General features: G+C 55.6%; 1 protein-coding gene across 1 annotated transcript; it reads left to right on the top strand.

Annotated features, from left to right (window-relative positions):
• The first annotated feature begins 2,688 nt into the window (after positions 1-2,688).
• Mcm5 (minichromosome maintenance complex component 5) lies at positions 2,689-23,283 on the top strand. The gene is made up of 17 exons (XM_027939621.2): positions 2,689-2,793; positions 2,987-3,161; positions 4,508-4,634; positions 4,717-4,845; positions 8,819-8,991; positions 10,311-10,466; positions 12,195-12,361; positions 13,636-13,807; positions 14,593-14,704; positions 16,031-16,174; positions 16,486-16,551; positions 16,717-16,893; positions 17,641-17,753; positions 19,233-19,361; positions 20,199-20,341; positions 21,863-21,990; positions 22,983-23,283. Exons 2-17 carry the CDS (start codon positions 2,995-2,997, stop codon positions 23,082-23,084), a joined length of 2,205 nt encoding a protein of 734 aa, XP_027795422.2. The 5' UTR covers positions 2,689-2,793; positions 2,987-2,994; the 3' UTR covers positions 23,085-23,283.
• The last annotated feature ends 958 nt before the right edge of the window (positions 23,284-24,241 follow it).

The following is a 24,241-nucleotide window of genomic DNA, read 5'->3' as shown; positions in this document are numbered from 1 at the left end:
GGGTGAGGCCTTAAGCAATTTAGTGAGAACTTGCCTCCAAAAAAAGGGGTGAAGGGGACCTTAACACAGCCCTGGTGGGTTCTTGATTTATGCCATGGGAAGGAATTTCAGGTTGTGTCAATAGAGGCACAAGCCAAGCTATCAGCAAGGCAAGCAATGGGGCAGAGCAGCCTCCGAGGGAGGGAGCTGTGCTTTGGGATCCTGGGCTCTTTGAGGAATCTTGTTAATCTTAACCTGAGAAACATGGGGGTGGCATCTGCTAATGAGCTGATTCCTTTGATCTTGGAGCACAGAGCAGGTCACAGGTTTCTGATTCTTAGAACAAGCCGACATCATTCAGTTAATAGATAGCATTTGCACTATACACATATCAACGTTTTTGAACATTGTTTCTCCAGGTTTCTATTAGTCTAAAAATATGTTCTGTCCATTAACCAAACGTATAGGCACTATTTAACCAGGATTACAGCACTCAAGATTTATTGGACATCTTAAGAATTCAGGCCAACAGGAAAATATGCCTGGCAGGTGGAGGTGAGGGCATCCATGGAGGTTTTGGACTTAAAGCTATAGCCCCTCTTTTTTTTTAGTTTTTGGCGGACACAACATCTTTGTTTGTATGTGGTGCTGAGGATTGAACCCAGGCCGCACGCTACCGCTTGAGCCACATCCCCTCTTTTATAACTTTTTTTTCAGTTGTTGATGGACCTTTATTTTATATGTAGTGCTGAGAATTGAACCCAGTGCCTCACACATGCCAGGCAAGTGCTCTATCTCAGAGCTACAGCCCCAACCCCTGCAGACCCCCTTCCTTTCCCTGTTTGTCTTCTTTCTACCTATCCTACCTCGGTCTTGCAAAATTGCTCAGGCTGGCCTCAAATTTGGGATCCTCCTGCCTCAACCTCCTAGTAGTAGCTATGATTACAAGAGTGCACCACAGCACCCAGGTCTTCTGATTTTTTTAAAAAAAATAATTTGGTTATAATTGTACACAAGACCTTTATTTTTTTATGTGGTGCTAAGGATCAAACCCAGCTCCTTGCATGTGTTAGGGGAGCACTCTACAGCTGAGTCACAACCCCAGCCCAAATCTTCTGATTTTAAAAGAAATTAGGATGAAAATATTTCTGCAGGTCCCTAAGCATCCGGAGGACTGTGCTTGCCCAGTTTCTCAGGGCACAGCGGAAGCCCCTGCCTCCTACGGTCCTGCTTCACCCTCTCCTACCAGGTCTTAGCAGGTGGGGACTATGCACGCAGGCTTTTCAAAGTCAAAAAAAATAATTTTTTTGGTATTGTCTAGGTCCACTTTGTGCTGCTGTAACAGAATACTTGACCCTGAGTAGTCTACAATGGTTAGAAATCGCTTTAGCTCAATGTCCTAGAGACTGGGAAGTTCAAGTTGGAGGGGCCAGCGGGATCTGGCAAGGTCCTTCTTGCTATGACATCCCGTGGTAGAAGGAAGAAGGCGAGAGAATGAAGGAGACAGCAAGGGAGGACCCAACTTCCCTTTTGTTGGAAACCCACTCCAGAATAACACTTTAATCCATTCAGGTGGTCGGTGACCCCAATACCCAAACACCTCCGTTAGGCCCCACGTCCCAACACCACTGCACTGGGCATCTTCTCCAACGAGGAAACCTGGGGACACATTCCAACCATAGCAGATATCATGCCCCTTCTCAAATACGGGAAGCTGCTGAGCTCATTTTTACTGTAGTTTTATTTTTGCGGTACTCGGGATGGACCCCAGGACCTCCCGCAGCTCCAACGCTGAGCACGTCCTTAGCTAGATATTTTCTTTAGTTATTGCGACACCAGGGGTTGAACCCAGGACCGCTTAACCTCTGAGCCACATGCTCAGCCACCACCCCCCCCCCCCTTTTTTAAAAAAATTTTAAAACTGGGTCTTTCTGAGTTGCTCAGGGACTCGCTCAGTGGCTGAGTGAGGCTGGCCTCGAACTTGCGACCCTCCTGCCTGGGCCTCCGGAGCCGCCCGGCTCTTTGTACACACTACCAGGCCACCCGACTTGACGCTCTCAGTAAACACGTGTCCCGGCGAAGAGAAGCGGGTCCCCGGCGGGTTGCCAGGGCGGTGCCGGAGGACGCGGCCCAGGCCGGCCCTTTCCCCAAGGCTTTAGGCATCGCCAAAGGCTGTAAATCCACCATTAGAGGGCAGAACAGCTCCTTAGGACCGGGCCTGCGAGATCGGTGGTCCTCCGCGGCTGGCGAAGGGACCGGGTCACCATCTGTGACTCACTGTCGCCTCTGGCTGTTGGGGTGCAGCGAGCGGCGTGGCACCCTGCCGTCCTTCTCGGGCCCGTCTCCCGTTACAAAACGGGGCAACGGGACCCTACCATTTCCGCCATTCTGTTTTTTTATCCCCATGGCTTTGGATGGAGTCATTTTCTCTTGAGACCTTAAAAAAGTCTTAAGAGAAGGGCACAGCAGCCCGCGGCGCGCCCTCCCGCCATCTTCGGGCCGCTCCGCGCCTCCCGCACCACTTCCTTCCAAGTCAGAAGTTTCGCGCCAAATTATTCCGCACACAAAATGGAGCCCGAAAAGAGGCGGGGGCATTACGTCACGCGAGCCACACCCAATCCGCTCCGGCAGCCGTCCCGAGAGGCGGGACTCCCGGTCTCAGAGCGGTCCAATCGCTGGCCGCGGGGCCCTGAAGAACCAATGGGAACGCACCGCCCGCGACGTACGAACGCAGCGTCTCGTTTTTCCCGCGAAACTCGGCGGCAGTGCGCGGGGGTCTGCGTGTGTCTCGGAGTGTGTAGTGCGGCGGTGAAGGTGAGGCTGTGGGGCTCGCGGACGTCCGCGGAATGCTCAGGGGGTGGGCCGCAGCATGCCTGGCGAGCGGGTCCGGGAGGGCAGCCGTGTCGGGGCCGCGACTTCCCCTGTTCCGGGCCGACGACCCGGGCCTGGTAGGGGAGGGGCAGCCGCGCGCGCCCCCGGCCCGCTCCAGCTCTCGGTCCCCGCGCAGGTGCAGCTATGTCCGGCTTCGACGACCCTGGCATCTTCTACAGCGACAGCTTTGGGGGGGACCCCGGGGCCGACGAGGGGCAGGCCCGCAAGTCGCAGCTGCAGCGGCGCTTCAAGGAGTTCCTGCGGCAGTACCGGGTGGGCACCGACCGCACGGGCTTCACCTTCAAGTACAGGTGCGCGCGGCCGCGGCGCGGGGTCCAGCCCGCGGGGACGAGCGGGGCAAACGGGTGACGGGTCCACGGCGCATCCTGCTCCCCTCAACCCCCGGTTTTGCTTGCTTTGTACCCAGAGTTAAGGTTGGAAGGAGTCGCCTGTCGCGTGGGCTGCCAGCAGCCCAGCTAGAGCAGGGCCACTTCCTAGTTTCCGTCCTTGTACGTAGTGTCTGTGACAAGGTCCCTGCGTTCTCAGTGGCACAAAAGTTGGGGATGGCAGGTGTGATTCACTTCCCTGCCCGTGCATTAGTTCTGGTTTTCATTGGTTCTGGTTTTCATCTGGTTGGGCGCCTGCTGCATGCCAGGCACTGTCGTGGGAGCTGGGCGGCCCTCCTGCTCCTGGTCCACTGGGCAGCCGGCCACTGCAGGTGGAGCCCCTGCAGGCCTAGCCTCCCCCTCCCCCGGCACCCATGACTTTTGATGCCACAATGTGAATTCACAGTTCCAGCAATGGTAGCCCACTGCCTCCCCGGGGGCAGTCTCTCTGGGCCTCAGTTTCTTTATCAGAAGGATGGGTAGAGCCATTCCTGCCACCATCTGTTGGTGCAGCAGCTGGCATTGCCTATGTGCCAGGCACTGAGAAACCGACATGGAAAGACAAACTGCCTGTCATCAGGAAGCTCATAAGTCTGGGGAACAAGGTGTGGGCACCAACGGATTCCAAGTGGTACTGCCTCAGTGGAGGGAGGTGGGGAAGGTTTCCAGAGGAGCTAGAGTTTAAGGTGACTCGCTGAGTGGACGGTGCCAAGCATGTGTGGCATTCTAGGTAGGAGCAGCCGTGTGCATGGAGTAATGTGTACAGGGTGTGCTTTTACAGCCAGGGCCAGAGTGCACATCTTATTGGCTCCTGGATATAAGAGGTAGGAGGGACTGGATCTGTGATGCGGTGGGGCTGGGAGCAGATTGTGTTTAGGTCCATGGTCCCCAGATATGTCCTTGGGACAGGAGCCCATGGGATGCTCCTTATAGAGTCTGTATGGTAGTTGGCAAGACAGATGTGGGTTTGCTGCTGCCCTGGACCCTCTAAGTTGAGGCATGTGTCCTGTTGCTCTCCAAGAGTGAGTTAATGGTGCTGAGGAGTCCTGCAGTGTAGGAACTGGTTGGCCAATGTGTGTCTGTCACTGTGCTTGGACGCACCTCACTAGCTGCACCATGGAGCTGTTCTTTGGAAGACGTTTCTGTTGGCAGTAGGGAGCCTCTACAGGGCTAAAGGGTGGAATGAGGAGTGATGGGGCAGGTTCTGGGGGTGCAGGTGTGCCACAGCCAGTTATTTCCCTCTTCTCTGCACCCTTCCCTGCCTACTCCAGAGATGAACTCAAGCGGCATTACAACCTGGGGGAGTACTGGGTCGAGGTGGAGATGGAGGACCTGGCCAGCTTTGACGAGGACCTGGCCGACTACTTGTACAAGCAGCCAGCCGAGCATCTGCAGCTGGTGAGTGGGACCCTGCCTGAGCTCAGCCCCCAGGGTTGGCCCTATCCAACCACCAACAGCCTGTGTTCTCCCTCCTCTCCAGCTGGAGGAAGCTGCCAAGGAAGTGGCTGACGAGGTGACCAGGCCACGGCCCTCTGGTGAGGAGGTGCTCCAGGACATCCAGGTCATGCTGAAGTCAGACGCCAGCCCGTCTAGCATTCGGAGCCTCAAGGTGGGTCCATAGAGGCCAGGGATTTCAAGACAAGCAGCCCTGGGCCTAGCTGTGTAACCCTGAGCAAGACACTTGGCCCTTTTGAGCCTGTTTTCTTCTCTCTAAAGTTGGGTCATTGGACAGATAGTTATTGAGCTTATCCCGTGGGCAAGACATTCGGCTGAGTCCTGGAGAAGCAATGATGAACGTTATACTCCCAGCTCTTTCCTGTTCTCAGTTTATATCTGGGGAGACCAAGAAACCAGTAAACGTCACATATTCTTAGATGGTTGGAAATACAGTAAAAGGCATTAAGAGAGGGACCTGAGGGTGTGAAGCCTCTCTAGGAAAGATGGAGAAGCCTTCATGGAGGAGGTGACATCCAAGGGGGTTCAGCTGGTGCAGAGCCTGAGAGGGCATGGTGTATGTGTGTGCACATGCGCCAGGGCTGTGCTGGCAGCCCCCCACCGTGGCTGAGGAGTCACGAGGAAGCAGGAGAGGCTGGCAGAACAATCTGCTGTCTACTCTCTGTTGTTGAGCAGATGCGCTGGGTGCTCACTGTTGTGAGCAGAACAGGCGCTTGCTTTCTTGGAATTTACAGTGGGAGAAACAGGAAAGGAACAGTTAGAAGATCGCAGCGTGATAGAGGCATGAAGAAAAGAAAGTGGGTGCCACGTGAGCCTGCCCGAGAGGTGGAGGGTGGCTAGAGAAGACCTCCAGGAGGAAGTGGGTTGGAGTTGGAGCGTGCCCATGCCCACCCAGCCGGGTTCCAGTCTGTGAATCAGCTTTCCAAGCTCAGGGAGCAGCGTGTGCCCAGGCAGAGCAGCAGCAGAGGGACGTTCAGGGATCAGGAAGAAGCAGCTGGAACCCAGAGAGCACAGGGTTGGGGAGAGAAAGGTGGAGAGGCCAGATTGCAAGGGCCTTCATGGCCACAGGAAAGAGCATGGGTTTTGTTTGGAGCACAGTAGGGAGCCAGTGAAGGTGTCACCTGTCACCTAGTGTCACCTCCATCATGCTCTATGTCTGAGAAGGCCGTGCTGTGTTTACCAGAACCCCACAGTCCTCGCAGCTTTGTCAGGGTCGTTATCCAGCCTTCCGTGGTTAGCAGGACAGCAGGTCTGTTCCCCAAAGCTCTGGGCTCTCCAGTCTCTGGATGGTGTCCACTTTGATGGGGACTCTGTGAGCCTGTGTGGAGCCAATTGAGTTTCCCTGGAGTGCCTGCCTGTAGGGTGGCATGGTTTGGCAGGGCAGTGCTAGATCAGAGGCTGACTTCTCAGGGTCTTCTGTCTTGCTCCGTGATGAGGGGTCCACTTCAGTGAGCATGAGCCCTCTCTGGAAGGATTGCCTGTTAGGGTGGGTCTAAGGGGGCGACCTCAGGCCCTTTGATCCTGGAGAGCCAGGGGCCCTGTCCTTTGCAGGTTGTTTTGCACAACACCTGCTCTGTGGGTTGTTGCAGGCTTCTATGTCCCTGGTCTGGGCAGAGCCTTGTGACTCTGGACATGTTTACTCCAGAGAGGTGGCCAGCCTCCTGTGTTTCTCCTAAACCTCAGGCTTCAGAGGGGGCTCCAGCATGGATGCGGCTCCTCTGTTCCAGAAAACCTACTGGAATAGGAAGAAAAGATGATGGAAGGGACTTTTTTTTTGGTACTGAGGATTGAACTCGGGGACATTCGACCACTCAGCCCCAGCCCTGTTTTGTATTTGATTTAGAGAAAGGGCCTCACTGAGTTGATTAGTGCTTTGCTAAGTTGCTGAGGCTGGCTTTGACCTCGAGATCCTCCTGTTTCAGCCTTCTGAGCCACTGGGATTATAGGTGTGCGCCACTAAGCCCGGGCAGGAAGGGACTTCTCTTTCTTTTCTTTCTTTCTTTATTTTTGGTACTGGGGATTGAATCCAGGCACACTCAACCACTGAGCCACATCCCCAGCCCTTTCTATATTTTATTTAGAGACAGGGTCTCGCTGAGGTGCTTAGGACCTTGCTGAGTTGCTGAGGCTGGTTTTGAACTTGCAGTCCTTCTGCCTCAGCCTCCCAAGCTGCTGAGGTCACTGGCATGCACCACTGTACCTAGCTATTTTTAATTTTTATTATGAAAAATTTCACCCCTATACAAAAGTATAGAGTAATAACGTGCCTCATATATCTTCACTACCCTTACTGATTGTAACATTTTGCTTTTTTTTTTTTTTTACTCTTTTCTGAATTTTATTTTTTTACTAAGGAATTTTAAAGTAAATACAGATGTAACACTTTATCCCTAAACACTTTAGTATGTATTTTTAAAATATGGCTTCTCACATACTCCGCACTATCAACACCCAAACAAAGTTAACAAAGATCCCTTGGTATCAGATGCTGAGGCTGGTTTTGAACTTGGTATCAGATATGATATAGATTCATATTTACCTAATTCCCTTAGATGCTTTTTTTTTTTTAATTTAATTTTTAGTTGTAGTTGGACACAATACCTTTATTTCATTTACTTATTTTTATGTGGTGCTGAGGCTCTAACTCAGCCTTGCACATACTAGGTGAGCTCTCTACAGCTGAGCCACAGCCCCAGCTCCCCCATGCTTTTTATAACTCATGTATTTCAGCAGGACCAGGAATTATATTAGCTTGTTATATGGAAGTCTTCTTTAATCCAGGGAGCCTCCTATATGTTTCTGGATATAAATATTTTCTCAGTTATATTAGAAGGGGCTCATTGTCCTGTAGAAGAATGTGCTGCCTTGTCAATTTATCTAAGGCTTCCTTGGGTTGGTGGCATGCCCCTTGCCACCCATGAATTTTGGAACTTGGGAATTGGGTCCAAAGGTCTGGTTGTGTTTGATTTCACACTCTGGGCAAGAATACTATTGAGTGGTGTTGGTGTTTTGTGTTGCATCCCAGCAGAGGAGAGGGATGGCTTGGGTGCCTGTCATCAGCCATGTTGGTGCTGATCAGGTCCCAGGTTAAGGTGGCAACAGCTTCATCTTCCCATAGTGACAACACAGGCACAGACCCTTGAATTTAGCCTCTTTCAGCCTCACTCCTTCCCACAGTGCCTGGTTTGTTCAAGAGCTCCAACGAAGCCTTGTGCCTGTGTCTGTTCTTTCATTCAGCCCAAGGTAGCCCTGGTGGAGAGCTGGTGGAGAAAGATTGTCCTAGTCTTGCAGACTTGTGTCCTAGGAGCTTTGTGAGCTGGGGGCTGGCAAGGAAGCAGCAGGCGCCTGGAGTTTTCCTTAATGTTTTAGGATTTAGAGATTAGGCTAGTGGATTCCTATACCTCTCACCCGGCTTCATAGCGTCTGTAGCCAGTCTTGCCTCCTCTGTGGCCCTGGGGTTCTTTTGAAGTGATCCCCATACATCGTCAATTCATCTGAAAATTTTCCGGTGTGTATCTTGAAAAGACAAGAAAACGGGTAACTGCAACTTCGCACTTACAAATTCACATTATTGCCTTGGTGTCCAGCGTCGGGTGGTCACTGGTGGAGAAGCTGCGGTGGGTGTTTAGTCTGTGGCAGAGGTGTGCTTTGCATACCCAGGACTTGATCGTGGGCACTAAAGCGGGAGGAGGAGGATGGGAAAACTCAGGCTGAGAGAGAGGGCCCTGTGTGGCTTTTGACAACTTGAAAGAGAACCTGGGTCCCTGCCTCCAGGTTGGTGCTCTGGTCTGCCCTGGTCCAGGGAAATTGCTGTCAGAGCTGGGTCAGGTCTCCTGGCTCTGCTGCTGTGGAGTGGAGTGCGTCTCCTGGTCTCGCCCCTGTCCCTTTCCCTTGTGTGGTGAAGTCCTGAGAAGCAGAGGCTGCACCTGAGGCTCCTGGAGCCCTTGTTTCCAGACAGCTTGGCATTTGGTGGGTGCCCAAGAAATCTTCTGAGCTGAGCAGAAGAGCTGCGACCTTCCCTGTGGCTCAGGGCCACCTCCTCCAGACCCTGTGCAGGTCATTCCCCAGCAGCTCTATGGTGTCCTCTGGCTCCCTAACCAACAAGCCTTTTGATGGCTCCCTTACAGTCAGACCTGATGTCACACCTGGTGAAGATCCCTGGCATTGTCATTGCGGCCTCTGCAGTCCGTGCCAAGGCCACCCGCATCTCCATTCAGTGCCGCAGCTGCCGCAACACCCTCACCAACATCGCCATGCGCCCTGGCCTGGAGGGCTATGCCCTGCCCAGGAAGTGCAACACGTGAGTGTGGCCAGGAGGGACTTTGGGGCCGTAAAGCAGTGGAAATTGGTGACAACCCTGCCTGCCGCATCTCATTAGAGACCTGCTGGGACAGGCTGGGGCAGGCTGTGCTCTGATACCTGGGGTGTGATGTCCTTCTGCCACAGTGAGTTCTGTCCCTGCCAGGATGCCCAGACAGCCTGAATGGGCAACCGGGTTAGGAAGGAAGCACAGTCCAGGGCAGAGTCTGTTGGAAATCCCCTAGAGCAGCCTGGCTGCTGGCCAGGTACTGCATGTGAACCGCATAGCTGCGCGCCTTCACTGCATGTGGCCATGGCTGCAGAGGCAGAGCCTGTGGCCTGTGCTCAGAGCCTGGCGTATTCACTGCCTGGCCCTCTAGAGGACTCCACGCTCACACTGGCTGCTCCTTGGCCTCCACTGGCACCTTCCTGGCTTCCCAGCCACCTGTGGCATGTCTGCCTCAGTCCCTGCTGTTGTGTCTCACCTTGGAGTCATGTGGGCTTAGGCCCCTCCAGTCTGCTCCACCTGCCGCCAGGCAGCCCTCACTGCAGGTGCTGGGCCTTCCCTCAGTCTGCTCCGCCTCTCTCTGGGCTCTCCCCACTCCTCTGTCACCTTTCTGTTCCCAGCTTCAGGACCTCTGAACTTGCTGTCCCCTTCCCTCAGGCTGCCAGTCTGTCCTGAGTGCTCTTCACACGATCCTCGCAATAGGTGTCTTGCCCACCCTCATCTTGGTCTGGTGCACACAGTTTGGCTACTCATCTGCCTGTCTCTACCTTGGAGCACGTGCCGGTCTCCTGTTACTGAGTTACTTGCTTGTTTTGTGTAGAACTTGGCTCCTTGAGAGCCGGAGCTTCTGGTTCACCGCTGTGTCTGGCGCAGGGTGTCTGGAGTGTGCGAGTGCATTGCTGTGGCGTTGTGCCCATTGCTGTTGTGTTGGTTGAATGAAGACTTTGCATAGGGTTTATAGAGGCCCGGACCCTCAGAATGGCCTGCAGGTGCCTCGAGTCTCATGAGAAAAGGTCCTGGGATGCGAGTGGGGTTCAGTAAGGGACCTGATGATCTCGACCTCTTCAACTGTGGGGTGCTGGGCCCTGGCAGGGGATTGTGAGTGAGGCTTGTCTGCTGCCTCACCATGCTGGGGGGCCAGGCCTCCCATCACTCCCCCGACTCCTGTGTGCTGCTAGTGCAGCAGACCTGCCCTCCATTTAGGGCCTTTCCTCAGTAAACCTTCAGCCACATCTTGTTGCTGACCTCTGGAGTGGATGAGCCCCAGCCTTTGGGCTCTCAGGGTAGCTCTGGTGACTATCCCTCCCGAACAGGGACCAGGCTGGACGCCCCAAGTGCCCGCTCGACCCGTACTTCATCATGCCGGACAAGTGCAAGTGCGTGGACTTCCAGACCCTGAAGCTGCAGGAGCTGCCTGATGCAGTGCCCCACGGCGAGATGCCCAGGCACATGCAGCTCTACTGTGACAGGTGAGGTGGGCAGGCCCGCGAGGGGGCCTTCGTGAGGGCTGTTGCCGGGCATGGATCATTTGAAGCGTGGACGGTGGGAGGAGGATGGCTCATTGGGTAGCACTTTCTCTGTGCCTGGTGCTTCCTGTTGGCTTCCTCTTCTTGGCTTCCCTTAGTCAGCCGGGGCACATCAGCTCCTGTTTTGTATGTGAAGAAGTGTAACTTGGAGAGGTTGAATGACTGAGCGGAGGAGCCGCCTCAAGCCTGCATCTGTTGCTTGCCAAAGCCCATGTTCCTCCTAGGAGATCTCCACAGCACTCTCAGGACCCACAGGCCCTGGGCACATCCAGCTTAGCAGTAGCGTGGAAAGCCTCTGCCCAGATCACCCCACCCCACCAGGCTTTCTGTTGAGTCTGTTTTGGGAGCTGGTTGTGGTGGTGCATGCCTGTGATCCTAGCCACTTGGGAGGCCGAGACAGGAGGATTGCAGGTTCAAGGCCACACTGGGCAATTAGCAAGATCCTGTTTCAAAAACTAAAAAGGGCTAGGGATGTAGCTCAGTGCTGCCTCTAGGTGTGATCCCTAGTATCAAAAAAGCCTAGAGTTTTGCTAAATAATTGGAAAGGGAGAGGTGGGTGTTTGGTTTGGTCCCCCACGGGGACCTGGAGAGGCTTAGAGACCCTGGCCTGGAGTTCTTAGCCTGGCCTTGCACCTCTGAGGTGGAGGTCACGTGTTCTATATGTAAGCGTACTGTGGAGTGATAGTAGCTTTCCTGAGCCCCACTGGTGGCCATGGAGGGTGCAGGACAGGTCAGACTTGAGCTAGTTACTAATTTGCCAAGCCCTGGTTTTCTCGTGTGTAAATGGTGACAAGCACAATCTGATCTCTGAAAGGGCTGCTTAAAATACAAGCCAAGAGCTTAGTAAAACCCCTTAACGCAAATTAAGGCTTGGGTTATTCTTCAGAGGTACGTGTTCCTAAAGTTAAGTAGGGTGTGGAATGAGTCGTTGGGATAGATAATGGGAAAATGACGGGGACAGTGGTGGTCTTTCACTAGACGTGACTCTTGGTGGTGTGTGGAGCACCTTTGTATTTGTTACCTTACTTAGTTCCACTGTGGCTGAGGCAGGTTAGAAATAGTATATCACCCCCCAGGCTCAGAGTTGCAGTGACTTCTTTGAGGTCACATGGCTACTGTGTGCCTGCTCTGTGCTGCCCAGCTTTGGGGGGAACTTGGAGACTTCCCTGTTGCAACATTTTATTTCTAAAAAGAGGAAATGAAAGCCCAGAGGCAAATTGATTTGGCTAAGCTCATGGGGCGAGGCAGAGGCTCAAGTGGGGAGCACCTCAAGGAGGGCCTGGGGAGGAAGTCCTCCCAAGATGGTGGAAGGGATCCGCACAGGAGCCTGACTCGGATAAGACCAGAGGGGGCTTCTCAAAGACTAGGGGCAGGACCCTGAGCCACCTCCTCGGACACCTTACAAACGAGCTCTTGAGTTCAGAGTGAGGCTACCACGCCACAGTGAGGCTGTGCTCTGAACAACTGAGCCATCCAGGCATGGGGTGGTGGTGTTGAGGGGAGAGGGACCCTCCTCTGGGCCTGGTGTGGGTGGGGCTGGCTGAGGGTGTAGTGCTGGAGGTGGGAATGCCAGGGTGGCTCTGGGTGCTGTGGGAATGGGCGTAAGCAGGTATTTGCTGTCCCCACCAGGATCTCACTCTTCTCTCTCTTCCTTCCCTGCTCTCATCTTAGGTACCTGTGTGACAAGGTTGTCCCTGGAAACAGGGTCACCATCATGGGCATCTACTCCATCAAGAAGTATGGCCTAAACTCCACCAAGGGTCGTGACAGGGTGGGTGTGGGCATCCGGAGCTCCTATATTCGTGTCCTGGGCATCCAGGTGGACACTGATGGCTCTGGTGAGTTGGCTTTGGGGTCCTGGTGTGGCCCCCTGCTGGAAGGCTGGGCTTGCACACTGCCCTCAGCAGGTAGCGCAGTACGTTGGGAGGCAGCCCAGACACCCTTGTGTTGTTCACGCCCTTGAGTGTTGGTGTTTTAGAGTGAGCAAGCATTTCTTGGCCTGACACTTGCACCTTTCGTCCCTGCTGTTGGCCCTTGACTGAGGGTGTTTGTCTAGATGCAGGGTTGAAGCTGGCGGGGAATTCCTGCGTGGCGGTCTGCATCACCATAGCAGCAGGTGTGGGAGAGGGGAATGCAGGCCTCTGGGAGGCAGGAACGAGGAGTGTCAGGTGCTGGGGCGTGCAGTTCCCATGGGGTGCTGAGTGACTGTGGGGTGTCTGAGCTGGACTTAGAAGGCTGGGGGAGGTCTTCCAGGTGGGAGGGGATGGGGTGAGCTGGTGAGGACCCTGGCCTGGCTTGGGGGGGGGTGTGGAGAGTCAGTGGGAGTCTGGGTGGTGAGTGGGTGAGCTGGGTAATGGAGTGGAGGGCATGTGATTACAGCTGAGGGTGGGAGAAGTCCCTGCCCTCCCGCTGCGGTGAGTTGGTTTAGAGGGGTCGCTGTACTGCCTGGATAGTTGAGTCACCTGTATGCTGTCAGTTTGCATATGTCCGTCTCTAGCCTGGAGTCTCCCTGTGTCAGACTCATATCCAGCCGTTGACTTGGAGCGTCCAAGAGGCGTCTCAGACTCAGCGTGGCTATGGCTGATCTCCTTTATCCCCCGCCCCCAAACTGGCTCCCTTTCAGTCTTTCCTTCCCCTCTCTCCCCTCCTTCCTGCTGCTCAGCAGAACCCTCCAAGACCTCCTCGGTGCCTTTCTCCTCCCTGTGCCTCATCTGTGAGCATATCTGGCCCTTCCTCCTCTAAATGTGCCCAGGATCTGACCACTGCCCATCACCCCAACCTGGTCTGAGCCTCTGCCCTCTCCCCTGGATTGTTGGTCCTCATCCTGCCTTTCCCATTCACGGTAGTCAGAGTGAGCGGTCCTGTTTGAAGACATTACTCCCTGGCCGAGATGGCCAGTAGTCCCCAAGGCCGACACCCTCTGGCCCTCTGAGTCCTCCGTCCTCCTGCACCCAGAGCCTACCCGGCCCTCCTGAGGGCTTGGTCTCCAGGGTAGCATTTACTTAGGCTGCAGCTGTGTGGGCCCTGCTTTCGGGGTGCCTGAGCGGGGGCCCCGCTGGACGGTGAGCTGGAGTAGATCCCCTCACACTCTGCACCCTCCCTGCCCACCTAGGACGCAGCTTTGCTGGGGCCGTGAGCCCACAGGAGGAGGAAGAGTTCCGTCGCCTGGCCGCCCTCCCCAACGTCTATGAGGTCATCTCCAAGAGCATCGCCCCCTCTATCTTTGGGGGCACAGATATGAAGAAGGCCATTGCCTGCCTGCTCTTTGGGGGTTCCCGCAAGAGGTGAAGGGCCTGGGGAGTGGGGGCTAGTGACATGGCCTGCAGGACCAGTGCTCTTTCCCCGTTTCCCAGGCTTGCTGTTAGCTGTTCGTCCTGGTGCCAGTCTCGGGCTCCTCTGGCCCTGGGTGGAAGTGGGCTGGGGAGAGCTGGCAGGAGCAGTGCGAGCACTGGGCTTAGAGTCTGGGTACCACTGTTCCTTACTGTGTGTCCTTGGGCGAGAGACACCACTTATCTGAACCCAAGTTTCTGTGTGAAAGAAATGGTGAAAAGCCTGACACAGGACATTATGTCCTTTTGAAATGCTAACAGCTGCCACTTCCTGCAGTCCCACTGTGCTCCAGGCTTCTTCCGGAGTGTCTGAAACCCAGCAGTCCTTGCAGGAACCCTGTGAGAACACTGCTCTTGTGCCTGTTTTATAGATGAGGAGATTGAGGCAGAGAGAGCAAAGGGACTTGGTCCTAGGCATCTGGGTGAGCCACCCTCTGGCTCCCTTTCCATTGTACATGCACAGCCCACCCACAGGCAGCGGCCTTTCCTTTCCAGCTCTTGCTGGCTGTGGCCCCGCACAGCTATAAGCACCATTTCCTTTCCCTTTCCTCCCCTGGGAGGTAGTTTCTGTCCTCCGTTGTTAGGCCAGGCCTGCCGTGGTCAGGGAGCCGCAGAGCTGGCTGTGAACCGAGGTCTCAGACCAGAGCTCCTGCCTTCTTACTGCTCTGTCCTCACGAGGCTGGGGTGAGCAGCCCAGGTAAGCCCTCACTCAGGTGAATTCTCTCTCCCTCTGTCCCCAGACTCCCAGATGGACTCACTCGCCGAGGAGACATCAACCTACTGATGCTGGGAGACCCCGGGACGGCCAAATCCCAGCTCCTGAAGTTCGTGGAGAAGTGCTCTCCCATCGGGGTGAGTGGCCTGGGATACCCTTTCCCAGCTGGCTGTCCCAGCAAGGAAGATGCTATGAGCGGGACTGTGGGGTCCCTGGATGACCCAGGGTGGGCTGGCTCATTCAGAACCTCCTCTTCCCTCCTAGCTGTGTTGGGACGGCAGAGGGGAGGGGAGAAAGGGGACCTACAGGCATGTGCAGGTTGGGTGTGGGGGCGAGCGCACTAGACTGAGACTGGGGCTCTCAGCCAGGGCAGTAGTGGACAGTGGATATTGAGCAAGTCTCCTAATCTCCCTGAGATTAATGATATTGGTAATGATAATTGTGAAGATCAAGGGCCAGGCACTGCGGAAGTGCTGGGGTGTGTTTACTGACTCCCCAGCTCTGCAGTGAGAGCCATTACCCCACGTTATGCCTGAGGGAACGGAATGGAGAAGTGTCTTCCCGGGGTCCCCCTGCTGGTGAGCACCAGGTCAGGGCTGGCCCCAGCCATCTGAACCGGGCCCCCTGTGCATCGAGTGGGTCTGGCTGTCCAAATTGGGGAGGGAGTGGCCGCTGGGGTCAGTGGACAAGGCTGCACAGTGGGTGGCGGGAGTAGAGGAAGTGTCCAGCTCTGTCCCACAGTAGGGGCTCATGTGACCTAGGAGTGTGAGCCGTGCATCATTTTCTATCTTCTAGCAGCCACACTGAAAAAAGTGAAAGGGATCAGAAATTTTCTCAGTGTGATTTATATAGCGTGATTTAAACAGTTGTGTTGGTGGTGGTGGTTTATTTTGTGGTGCCGGGAGAGGAGCCTGCGTTCTGCAGGCTAGACGCTTGCCTTAAGCCACGCTGCACCCGCCCTGATGCAGCAGCTATCGAGGGAGCGCTTTACGCTCTTGTTAGTGCTGTGGTCAGTGTGCACCTGGCACTTAAATGGCATCTCAGCTTGGTCTCGCCATGTTCCAAGGGCTCAGTGGCAGCATGTGGCACCCAGGTCTATGTAGATGCCAGGGGGCTCTGGGTGGGGCCAGCCATGTGGGAACCAGTAATCCCCACCCAAGCCCTGAGGCTACCTAGCAGTGTGTCTCCCTTCTCTGGGGGTCAGTGCTCTTCTCATGGGAGATGGCAGGACCCGCTGAGCCATGCTTCTTCCAGGGTGAGTGTCCAGGCCAGCTGAAGCCAGGCTCCTCCCTGCCAGAGAGAGGGGCTCTCAGTGAGCCTTGAGTTCTTTGCAAGTTTCATGGTTTGCTTTGATGTGAGACCTGGGCCATCATGACCCACTGGGCCCCTTGACTGACATGCTGAGTCAAAGCATGGGTTGGAGCTGGTGTTGGGCCCTCGCCACCGCCTCTGCCTCTCCCCAGGTGTACACGTCTGGGAAGGGCAGCAGTGCTGCAGGGCTGACCGCCTCGGTGATGAGAGACCCCTCATCCCGGAACTTCATCATGGAGGGCGGAGCCATGGTCCTGGCCGATGGTGGGGTTGTCTGCATTGACGAGTTTGATAAGGTGAGTCTGATGAGGTGAGTGAGTGGAAGATGGGACCCAGGTGTGTGACGTCAGGTGCTCCTGACTTGGGAGACTTGTATTTATTCTAGAGCAAGTTTGGAGAGTTGTTTAACCTCTGTGAGCCTCAGTTTCCATATCTAGAAATGAGGGAGAGTAAAGCCAAGCCCATGTGCTTGTCACCATGATTAGAGGTGACCAAGTTCCTGCTGTTGCCACAGCCTGTCCTTGAGAATGGTAACTCCTGCTGGTTTTTCTTCTGTTACTGCTTCCTACCTGGGTAAGCGTGGTGCACGTTTCTCTCCCCCTCTCAGATGCGGGAAGATGACCGTGTGGCAATCCATGAGGCCATGGAGCAGCAGACCATCTCTATCGCCAAGGTGAGCACCCTGGTCAGCCTTCTCAGCCTGCTCTGATGGGCTGCCCTGGACCCTGCTTGCCCAGACTTGTGTTGGCAGCAGCAGGCCTAGAGGTGAGCGTGTACCACCTGGGCATACGTGGGACAGACCTGTCTCCCCGCTTCCCCTCCTGCTCTGTCCCTGTAGGCTGGCATCACTACCACCCTGAACTCACGATGCTCCGTCCTGGCTGCTGCCAACTCAGTGTTCGGCCGCTGGGATGAAACAAAGGGGGAAGACAACATTGACTTCATGCCCACCATTTTGTCCCGCTTCGACATGATCTTCATTGTCAAGGATGAGCACAACGAGGAGAGGGATCTGGTATGTCCAGGGCCTCCAGACCAGCCTGTGGTCCTGGAGGAGGGGGAACAAGGTGCTTGGCCAGTGAAGCCCTCACAGTCACATAGGAGTTAGCGGGGAGAACACAAGATGGTAGCCTGGAGCCCTGCGGCCTGCCTGGCCTCTGCCAAGAGGGAGACCCTGTGATTTCGGCCCAATCACCCTCCCTGGGTGTCACCTTCTTACTGTGGAACAGAGGGGCTGATGCTGGGTTACACGTAAGAGAACCCCTGCTCTGGTTAGTGGGTTTCTGAAAGAAAAGAACTTAAGGCTTGTAGAACGGACGTGCCCAGCAGTGGGTCCAGGCTGTTGGGCAGCTCTTCTTCCTCTGCTTTCCCGTGGAAGCTTCGTTCTCAGGCAGCTGCTCTCCTTGAGGTGGACCAATGAGCTTTTGTCTTTGAGCTGGTAGCTTATCTGCCCCTAAGTTAAGAGGAGGGTCCAGCAAAAGTCCCAGGGTGGAGAGTTGTTGGTTGGATCCAGTGTCCATTCTTAAAATAGACACATTCCCAAGCACTGGAGGCTGGACTCCATCTGAGCCATGGTATCTGGGCAGATGTGCGCAGAAGGGTTGGGGCCTGTCCTGTGGGACGAGCACTGTCCTGAGACCTGAGCACTCTTGCTGGTTTCATGATGCCAGGACCCCATCAGCTCTTCTCCCCTGCCTGACCTTTAAGGGGACCCAGGCCCAGGAAGGTCTGTGGGATGACCTGGTGACCCCTCTGTTCCCAGATGCTGGCCAAACACGTGATCACTCTGCACGTTAGCGCGCTGACACAAACACAGGCCGTGGAGGGTGAGATTGACCTGAACAAGCTGAAGAAGTTCATCGCCTACTGCCGAGCGTGAGTGCGGGGCACAGCCCCCCGCCACCCCGCCCCATGTGAAGGGAAGGGGCCCAGAGGCCTTGGTCCTGCCTCCTGGCTTGGGATGCCTCCAACAAGGCTGTGTGGAGTGGCCCTGTGGGATCTGCATTGCTCCTCTCCGGCCTCACACATAGGACTCTGCCTCAGTTTCTCTAGCTCCATGAGGAGTGGGAGTTAAGATGGTCTTGAGAACCCCTAGAGTCAGCCACAGGGAGGTCATCGTGGACATGGCTCTGGGTAACACCCACCTTCTTGACCTTGGACAGTGTGCTGGACTCTGTAAGGATTGCACAGGACGACAAGGACCTGGCCCAGCCCAGCGCCAAGCAAGGGCCCGTGAGTGGCAGTCAGGGTTATGATAACGCTCACGGGTTTTCAGTAATTATGATCATACACGTAGAGTTTCTTCTGTGTGGGGCGTGATTCTGAGTGTTTTGTTAAACTCCTAGTTGTACCCCCAAACCTGAGAGGTTAGGTGATGAGGTATACTATAGTTTTATTACACCAGTCGGGAAACCAAGGCAGAGCAAGGCTCAGTAGCTCTAGGGTCTCACATAAGAGAATATGAATTCAGGCGCCTGCCTCCAGAGACAGGTTCCTTTTATTTTAAACTTTTTTTTTTTTTTTTTGTAGTTGGGCACAGTACCTTTATGTTATTTATTTATGTGGTACTGAGAATTGAAGTCAGCGCCTCACCCAGATTCTTGACACACAACACCTTAGTTATCTTTTATTTGTTTTTGACGATGGGGATTGAACCTAGGGCCTCTGGCATGTGAAGCCAGCACCTACCACTGAGGTCATCCCATCTCTCGGTTATCTTTTGAAGAGGCTAAACCTCAAGGGTAGAGGGCTCTTGGTCCGTCCACCGTGGCGGTCAGGTAGGTCCCTAATTCAGACGCCTCTGCCAGGATGAAGCTCGGAGTCTTCAGAAGCTAAGGCCCATGTTTGCAAGTCAGGGAGCCCTAAAATATAGTCTCTTCACCACCAAATCCTGGGGAGCTGCTTCTTCCCTCTGGTCCTCAGTCTCCTCAGCTTTAGGGTGCCCCTAAGTCAGGTTGTCAGTTGGCCTGGGGAGGAGAGGCCGGAGGGAGGTAGAGGCTGACCAGATTTCCCTTTGCCCGTCCAGCCTCTTGTGGATGTGTCCACAGGTGTGCTGGGGTGGAGGAGCAGGAGGCTGCTGTGAGGATGGCCAGCTGGTAGCCACTCCATGATGTCCAGTAGTAGGGTTCACCACTGGAAACGTGCTTAGACCTCCTCCACCTGTTTCTGACAGAGGCACCTGTTTTTGTCCCCTGCATTGATCTCTGGTGCCTGCCCACAGGCAGCCCAGGTTTCTCTTCAGTCCCTCTCATTGATGTGGCTAACCCATGCCAGCAGGATCTCTGACTGGGGACACGGTGGGCACCCCAGGGTTCCTTCCTGGGCTCAGGCTAGTTGTTCCCTACCGTCCTGCAGGAAGTGTGGCCCTCGGCTATCAGCAGAGGCTGCGGAGAAGCTCAAGAACCGCTATATCATCATGCGGAGTGGGGCCCGCCAGCACGAGAGGGACAGTGACCGCCGCTCCAGCATCCCCATCACTGTGCGGTGAGTGAGCAAGGGTTCCGAAGTCCACTGCTGACCACCCTGCACAGGCCCGGGGAGGGTCCAGGTGGGGAGGGTCCTCAGGAGTCTGCACTGTGGCCTCCTGATGACCTGCCTTTCTCAGTTTGTTGAAGTCTGGGGAAGCTTTGAACCTCGCCTCTTTTGAATTTGGTCTGGCTTCCCGCTGGGGGGCAGCCTGAAGGTGAGTGAAGGACCCAGACCTGGAAGTCAGGGTGTTGGACCCAGCTTCTGGCCCACGGCGACTGCGAGAAGTTGCAGTCGTAGTTTTCTTAGCCTCCGCCCCTCCTTGCTGTGAGTGTGGAGACTGCATCGTGGATGGATTAGGGGCCTATGCGGTTGAGTCCTCCCTGGAGCACTGATTGAAGTGGATTTGGCTGTGGCAGTGGTGAACTCAAGCAGCTTAGGTAGCCCGGAGTTTATTTCTAGTTTGCAGTGTTGGGAGGTGACGGCCCGTTCAGGTTCTTTAGTTGTCGCAGCGTGTGCTCTGTCAGCCCGCTCCTGCCGCAGAAAGCTGCTCTTCCACGTTGCGGGAGCAGAAGGGATAGAAGGGCACATGCTCTGAGGATCCTTCTGGCGTCCCCTCGCAGGGGTCAGATTTGTGGCTTACTGGGCACGCTTGGTCGCACAGACACACCAGAAGAGACTGGGAAGTGTCCTTTAGAGGGTTGGCAAGTGCTGGAATAAAGCGCAGAGTTCCATTACTAAGGTGGACTATAGGCAGTGGCCATCTCCACCACAGTACTGCTGCCTTGGACGAGTCCCTCCCGGCCACGGTGTGGGCTGCGCCAGTCCTGAGCACGCCTACCTTTGCTCCCACAGGCAGCTGGAGGCCATCGTGCGCATTGCAGAGGCCCTCAGCAAGATGAAGCTGCAGCCCTTTGCCACCGAGGCAGATGTGGAGGAGGCCCTCAGGCTCTTCCAAGTGTCCACATTGGATGCTGCCTTATCGGGCACCCTAGCAGGTGAGCAGGTGCTGGGGCCGTGTGGGCAGGGCCCTGGGTGCCGACGGCCTGCGGGTGCTGCTTCTCTGAGCGTCCTCTACGTACTCTCCCCCAGGCTGTCCTCTAGCATGGGAGGAGGCAGCTTCTCTCCAGACCCTTGAATGCAGTCATTAAAAGAAATCTTGGGTGCCTTGGCGCACACCTGTGATCACAGGAACGTCCAGGGCCAGCCTCAGCAACTTGGTGAGAGGCCCCAGCAGCTTAGTGAGACCTTGTCTCAAAAAATAAAACGGGCTGGGCTGTGGCCAGTGGTGCAGTGCCCCTGGCTCAGTCCCCAGTCCGGGTGTTTGGGGGTAACCTTGTTGTTGCTTAGGAGCAGGCGTCAGCCCTCCGTGTGCTGAGCTCAGAACTGTTTTCACTGCTTCCCGTGCTGTTCTCATTTTCCTGCATGGCCACACCCAGAAGCTGGTCTGGTCTGTCCGTCCTTCCTGTGCTAGCCATGAGAAAGCCAACCCTCCGGGAGCCCTTCTCGTGGTGCCCCCGGTCAGGGGTCTTGGTGGGAGTGCCGGCTGCCTGGCCCCTGTCCCTGTGCACACCACCTGCTTCTGGCCAGCCTTCCAGCAGCCCTTCTGAGCATGGATGTGCGCAGGCCCTTTAGAGGTGGGCCATTCCTTCCCCACAGGCGGCACTCTCTGGGTCCTGGGGACTAAGCAGACCATCACGAGGTCTCTGCCCTGTGGGCTCAATTTTTCTTGAGGGGAAGAGGTAATAAACAGACAAATGCAAGTGAAAGGTGCCCTGGGGACATGACACAGGACCAGGATACTGGAGAAGGAGTGGTGCTACTTTCCATCGGGTGGTGGGGGCTCTCAGGGTGACCTGTGTGAAGTGAGGTACTGGGCTCCCTGGAGACCCCAGGTGGAGGGAACACTGTCAGCTCAGGGAAGTTGGAAACCATGGACCTCCTTGCCGAAGGCTGCTTGGCACCCTCTGGATGTGGTCTCTAGGGTGGCCCGCCCTCCCTCCTGGGTCGCTGTTGGTCTCCTCCACCTTGGGTCTTGGCTCTACATCAGGAAGTTGTCCTGTGGCTGTCCAGCTGGAGAGAATCCGTGGGTCCAGTCTTGCAGGACTTGATTGCCAGCAGTTGTCACACAGTGGCCCGTGTCCTTTCTTCAGAGCCCTGCAGTGGCTCTTTCTCTCACCAAAATTGAGACAATCATGTGCTGTGGCCCCCGGGGGCCCGTGGGAGCTGGCCCTTAGTCACCATGCTGGCACTGGGGCCCCTAGACTGTTGAGCGAGTCAGGCGTATCCCCCCTCTGCGCTGTGCCCGCTGTGTGCTGTGCCCGCTGTGCCTTCTGCCTGTAGTGCCCTCCCTCACGTGGCTGGCCCTCGCTGGCCCTCAGCGCCCTGTGTTCTCCAGTGCACTCTTTTGGACTTGGCTTGGGCCCCTTTCTTGGGTTGGAGGCCTCCATTTCTCCAGGCCTCCCAGCTTGGGCCAGAGGTCCCCAACACCCTGACACCCACCCATCTCACACCTGCAGGGGTGGAGGGCTTCACCAGCCAGGAGGACCAGGAGATGCTTAGTCGCATTGAGAGGCAGCTCAAGCGCCGCTTTGCCATTGGTTCCCAGGTGTCCGAGCACAGCATCATCCAGGACTTCACCAAGCAGGTGGGCTTTTGCTAGGGCTGGGTGGGCAGGGCAGGATGGCTGGGAGCCTGATGGGGTACAGGAAGTGTTCTTTGGCCCAACTCCTACCACCCAGCACTAGTGTCCTTTTGCTCAGTAGATGGGCCCTGTGTGGGGTGGGGTGCTACAACTGTGGTTCCCTCCCGGGGATGCTTCAGTCAGGGGCAAGGATACTTTTTGATATTTCCCAGGGGATAGGGAAGGGGCTACTCAGTTTCCCCTAGTCCTCCTATTCCTCCCCTCAGTTGCCTGGCTTCTTACGGGGCTGGGAGGGCCAGAGCCAGGAGGGTGAGCCTTCCCGCTCATTGAGGACAGGGTTACTGATCCCATAGAGAAGAGGTAGGGCCGCACGTGGTGGTGAACGCCTGTCATCCCAGCAACTTGGGAGGCTGGGACGGGAGGATTGCAAGTTCTAGGTCAACCTCAGCAACTTAACAAGGCCCTAGCAAGATCCTGACTCAAGAAAAAAGGTCTGGGGATGTGGGGATGTGCTCAGATAAAGCCACCCTGGAGATAAATCCCCAGTGCCAAATTGGGGGGAGCTGCTACCTTTAAAATCACGGCAAGTCCTTGTTTTTGGTTTCCCCTGCAATATTATTTTCCATTTTCATCCCGAGAGCACTCTCTGGGGCCCGTGGTCTCTAGCTGACTGAATCTTAGGTTTAGGGATGACAAGGCTTGAGGCCTGGAGTTACAGGGACTTAAGTCTCAGCTCTGCCACTTAATTGCCATGTTACCCCAAGCATGAGAGTTAACCCTCTGTGCTTCTGTTTTTTGTGAGTGGGGCTGTGCCGGCTGCATGGGGTTATTGGGGATGGGATAAGTTAATGCGTGGTGCACAGCAGGCGCTCCGAAAGTCTGAGCCCTTCCTACAGCCAGGGCAGCCTGGAGTTGAAAACTTAGCCATCAGCAGCAGGTACGTGGGCTCCCGTGTCCCGGGGGACATGCTCCTATATCTGTCCTGTGCTCTGCAGAAGTACCCGGAGCACGCCATCCACAAGGTGCTGCAGCTCATGCTGCGCAGGGGCGAGATCCAGCACCGCCTGCAGCGCAAGGTGCTCTACCGCCTCAAGTGAGCCGCCTTCCCGGACGCCAGGCCGCCAGCTGCACCTAGCTCCTGCGCCATCAGGACTGTGCCATCACTTCTGCCACCGTCTGCCTTCCTCTCTGCTCTGGAGGAAGGAGCCCTCATCTGCCTCAGGCGACTGCCTTCACTGCAGTTTCAGGAAATGTGCTTTTTGTCTGTTGAAAGAATAAAGCGTGCTGTGCTCGGTACCTGGGGGCTTCTGCACCTGGTGGTGTCTCCCTCATGGTGGGGCTAGCTGGGGCAGAGGCAGGCTTTGGAGCCAGCCATCCTGGTTCCCGACATGTGCCTTCACGCAGGCGCCTGGTTGAGTCGCTAACCTCTTGTGCTCCGGGGTCTTCCTCTGTCGGGGCTGCACTGGCCTGAGTCCCTGCCAGTGGGTGCAACGAGGCAGTGTGTGCCTGGGTGCTCTGCACCGCAGGTGGGTCTGACCCCCCTCGGCAGTCCGGGCATTGCTGCGTGGTGGAGCTCCTGTGCCCAGCAGTTGGACTGCCCTGCCCTGCTCCGCCCTTCTGTGCCTCCGTCTTCGTTGTCCTAAGCAGGGTGAAGCTTCCCTGCTCCTTGGGGTTAAGAGCAGGAAAGGCCTGGCAGCCCCTCAGAGCTCCAGTGGCATGTGGAGTCTGGCAGCAGGGGTTCTACCAGCCTTAGAGCATAGCAGGTCGGAGCAGAGGGCTGGGGTCCCGCAGGCCCGTAACCCTGGGTCGGGGGCACGGGTCGGAGCCATGAGCACTGATTGGCCAGAAGCACGAGGGCCACGGGGCCGGAGGGAAACTGCTGGTGTTTTGTCCTTATTTTTCTTAATATTGACATAGTTTGTATTTCAGTTTTTAGAATCTAAGATTCACAAAATTGAGGAAAAGTTAGTGAAATAAAATCTTTGATACTTAAAACATTTAGAAATGTGAAGTCTAGGGGAAGCCTGAACTTTGAGTTCTGCTGGAACATCTCCTGGTGCGTTATTAGCGGGTGACGTATTTACAGATAAACACTGTGAGTGACAGGAGGCACTCGAGGCTACTGAGCTGGGAACAAGGAAGCCGGCATCGCTGTGGTCATTGTTCATCACAAGGGTGTTTTTGTGCGTAGATTGCCAGTTGCTCAAAGACCTGGCGTCCCTGTTCCAGGAAATGGTGAGATGAGAGGAGCTAA

Source organism: Marmota flaviventris, chromosome 3 (genome assembly GCF_047511675.1).
Source record: "Marmota flaviventris isolate mMarFla1 chromosome 3, mMarFla1.hap1, whole genome shotgun sequence".
NCBI classification, from domain to species: Eukaryota; Metazoa; Chordata; class Mammalia; order Rodentia; family Sciuridae; genus Marmota; species Marmota flaviventris.
Note: the sequence above shows the minus strand (reverse complement) of the source record. Positions and strands in the feature narration are given on the sequence as shown.

Excerpts from the sequence above, each read along its gene's own strand:
- Mcm5 (XM_027939621.2), top strand. The coding sequence starts at position 2,995 with ATGTCCGGCTTCGACGACCCTGGCATCTTCTACAGCGACAGCTTTGGG. Across the intron at positions 20,342-21,862 it reads CTTATCGGGCACCCTAGCAG|GGGTGGAGGGCTTCACCAGC; the intron begins GTGAGCAGGTGC and ends TCACACCTGCAG. Across the intron at positions 21,991-22,982 it reads TCCAGGACTTCACCAAGCAG|AAGTACCCGGAGCACGCCAT; the intron begins GTGGGCTTTTGC and ends TGTGCTCTGCAG.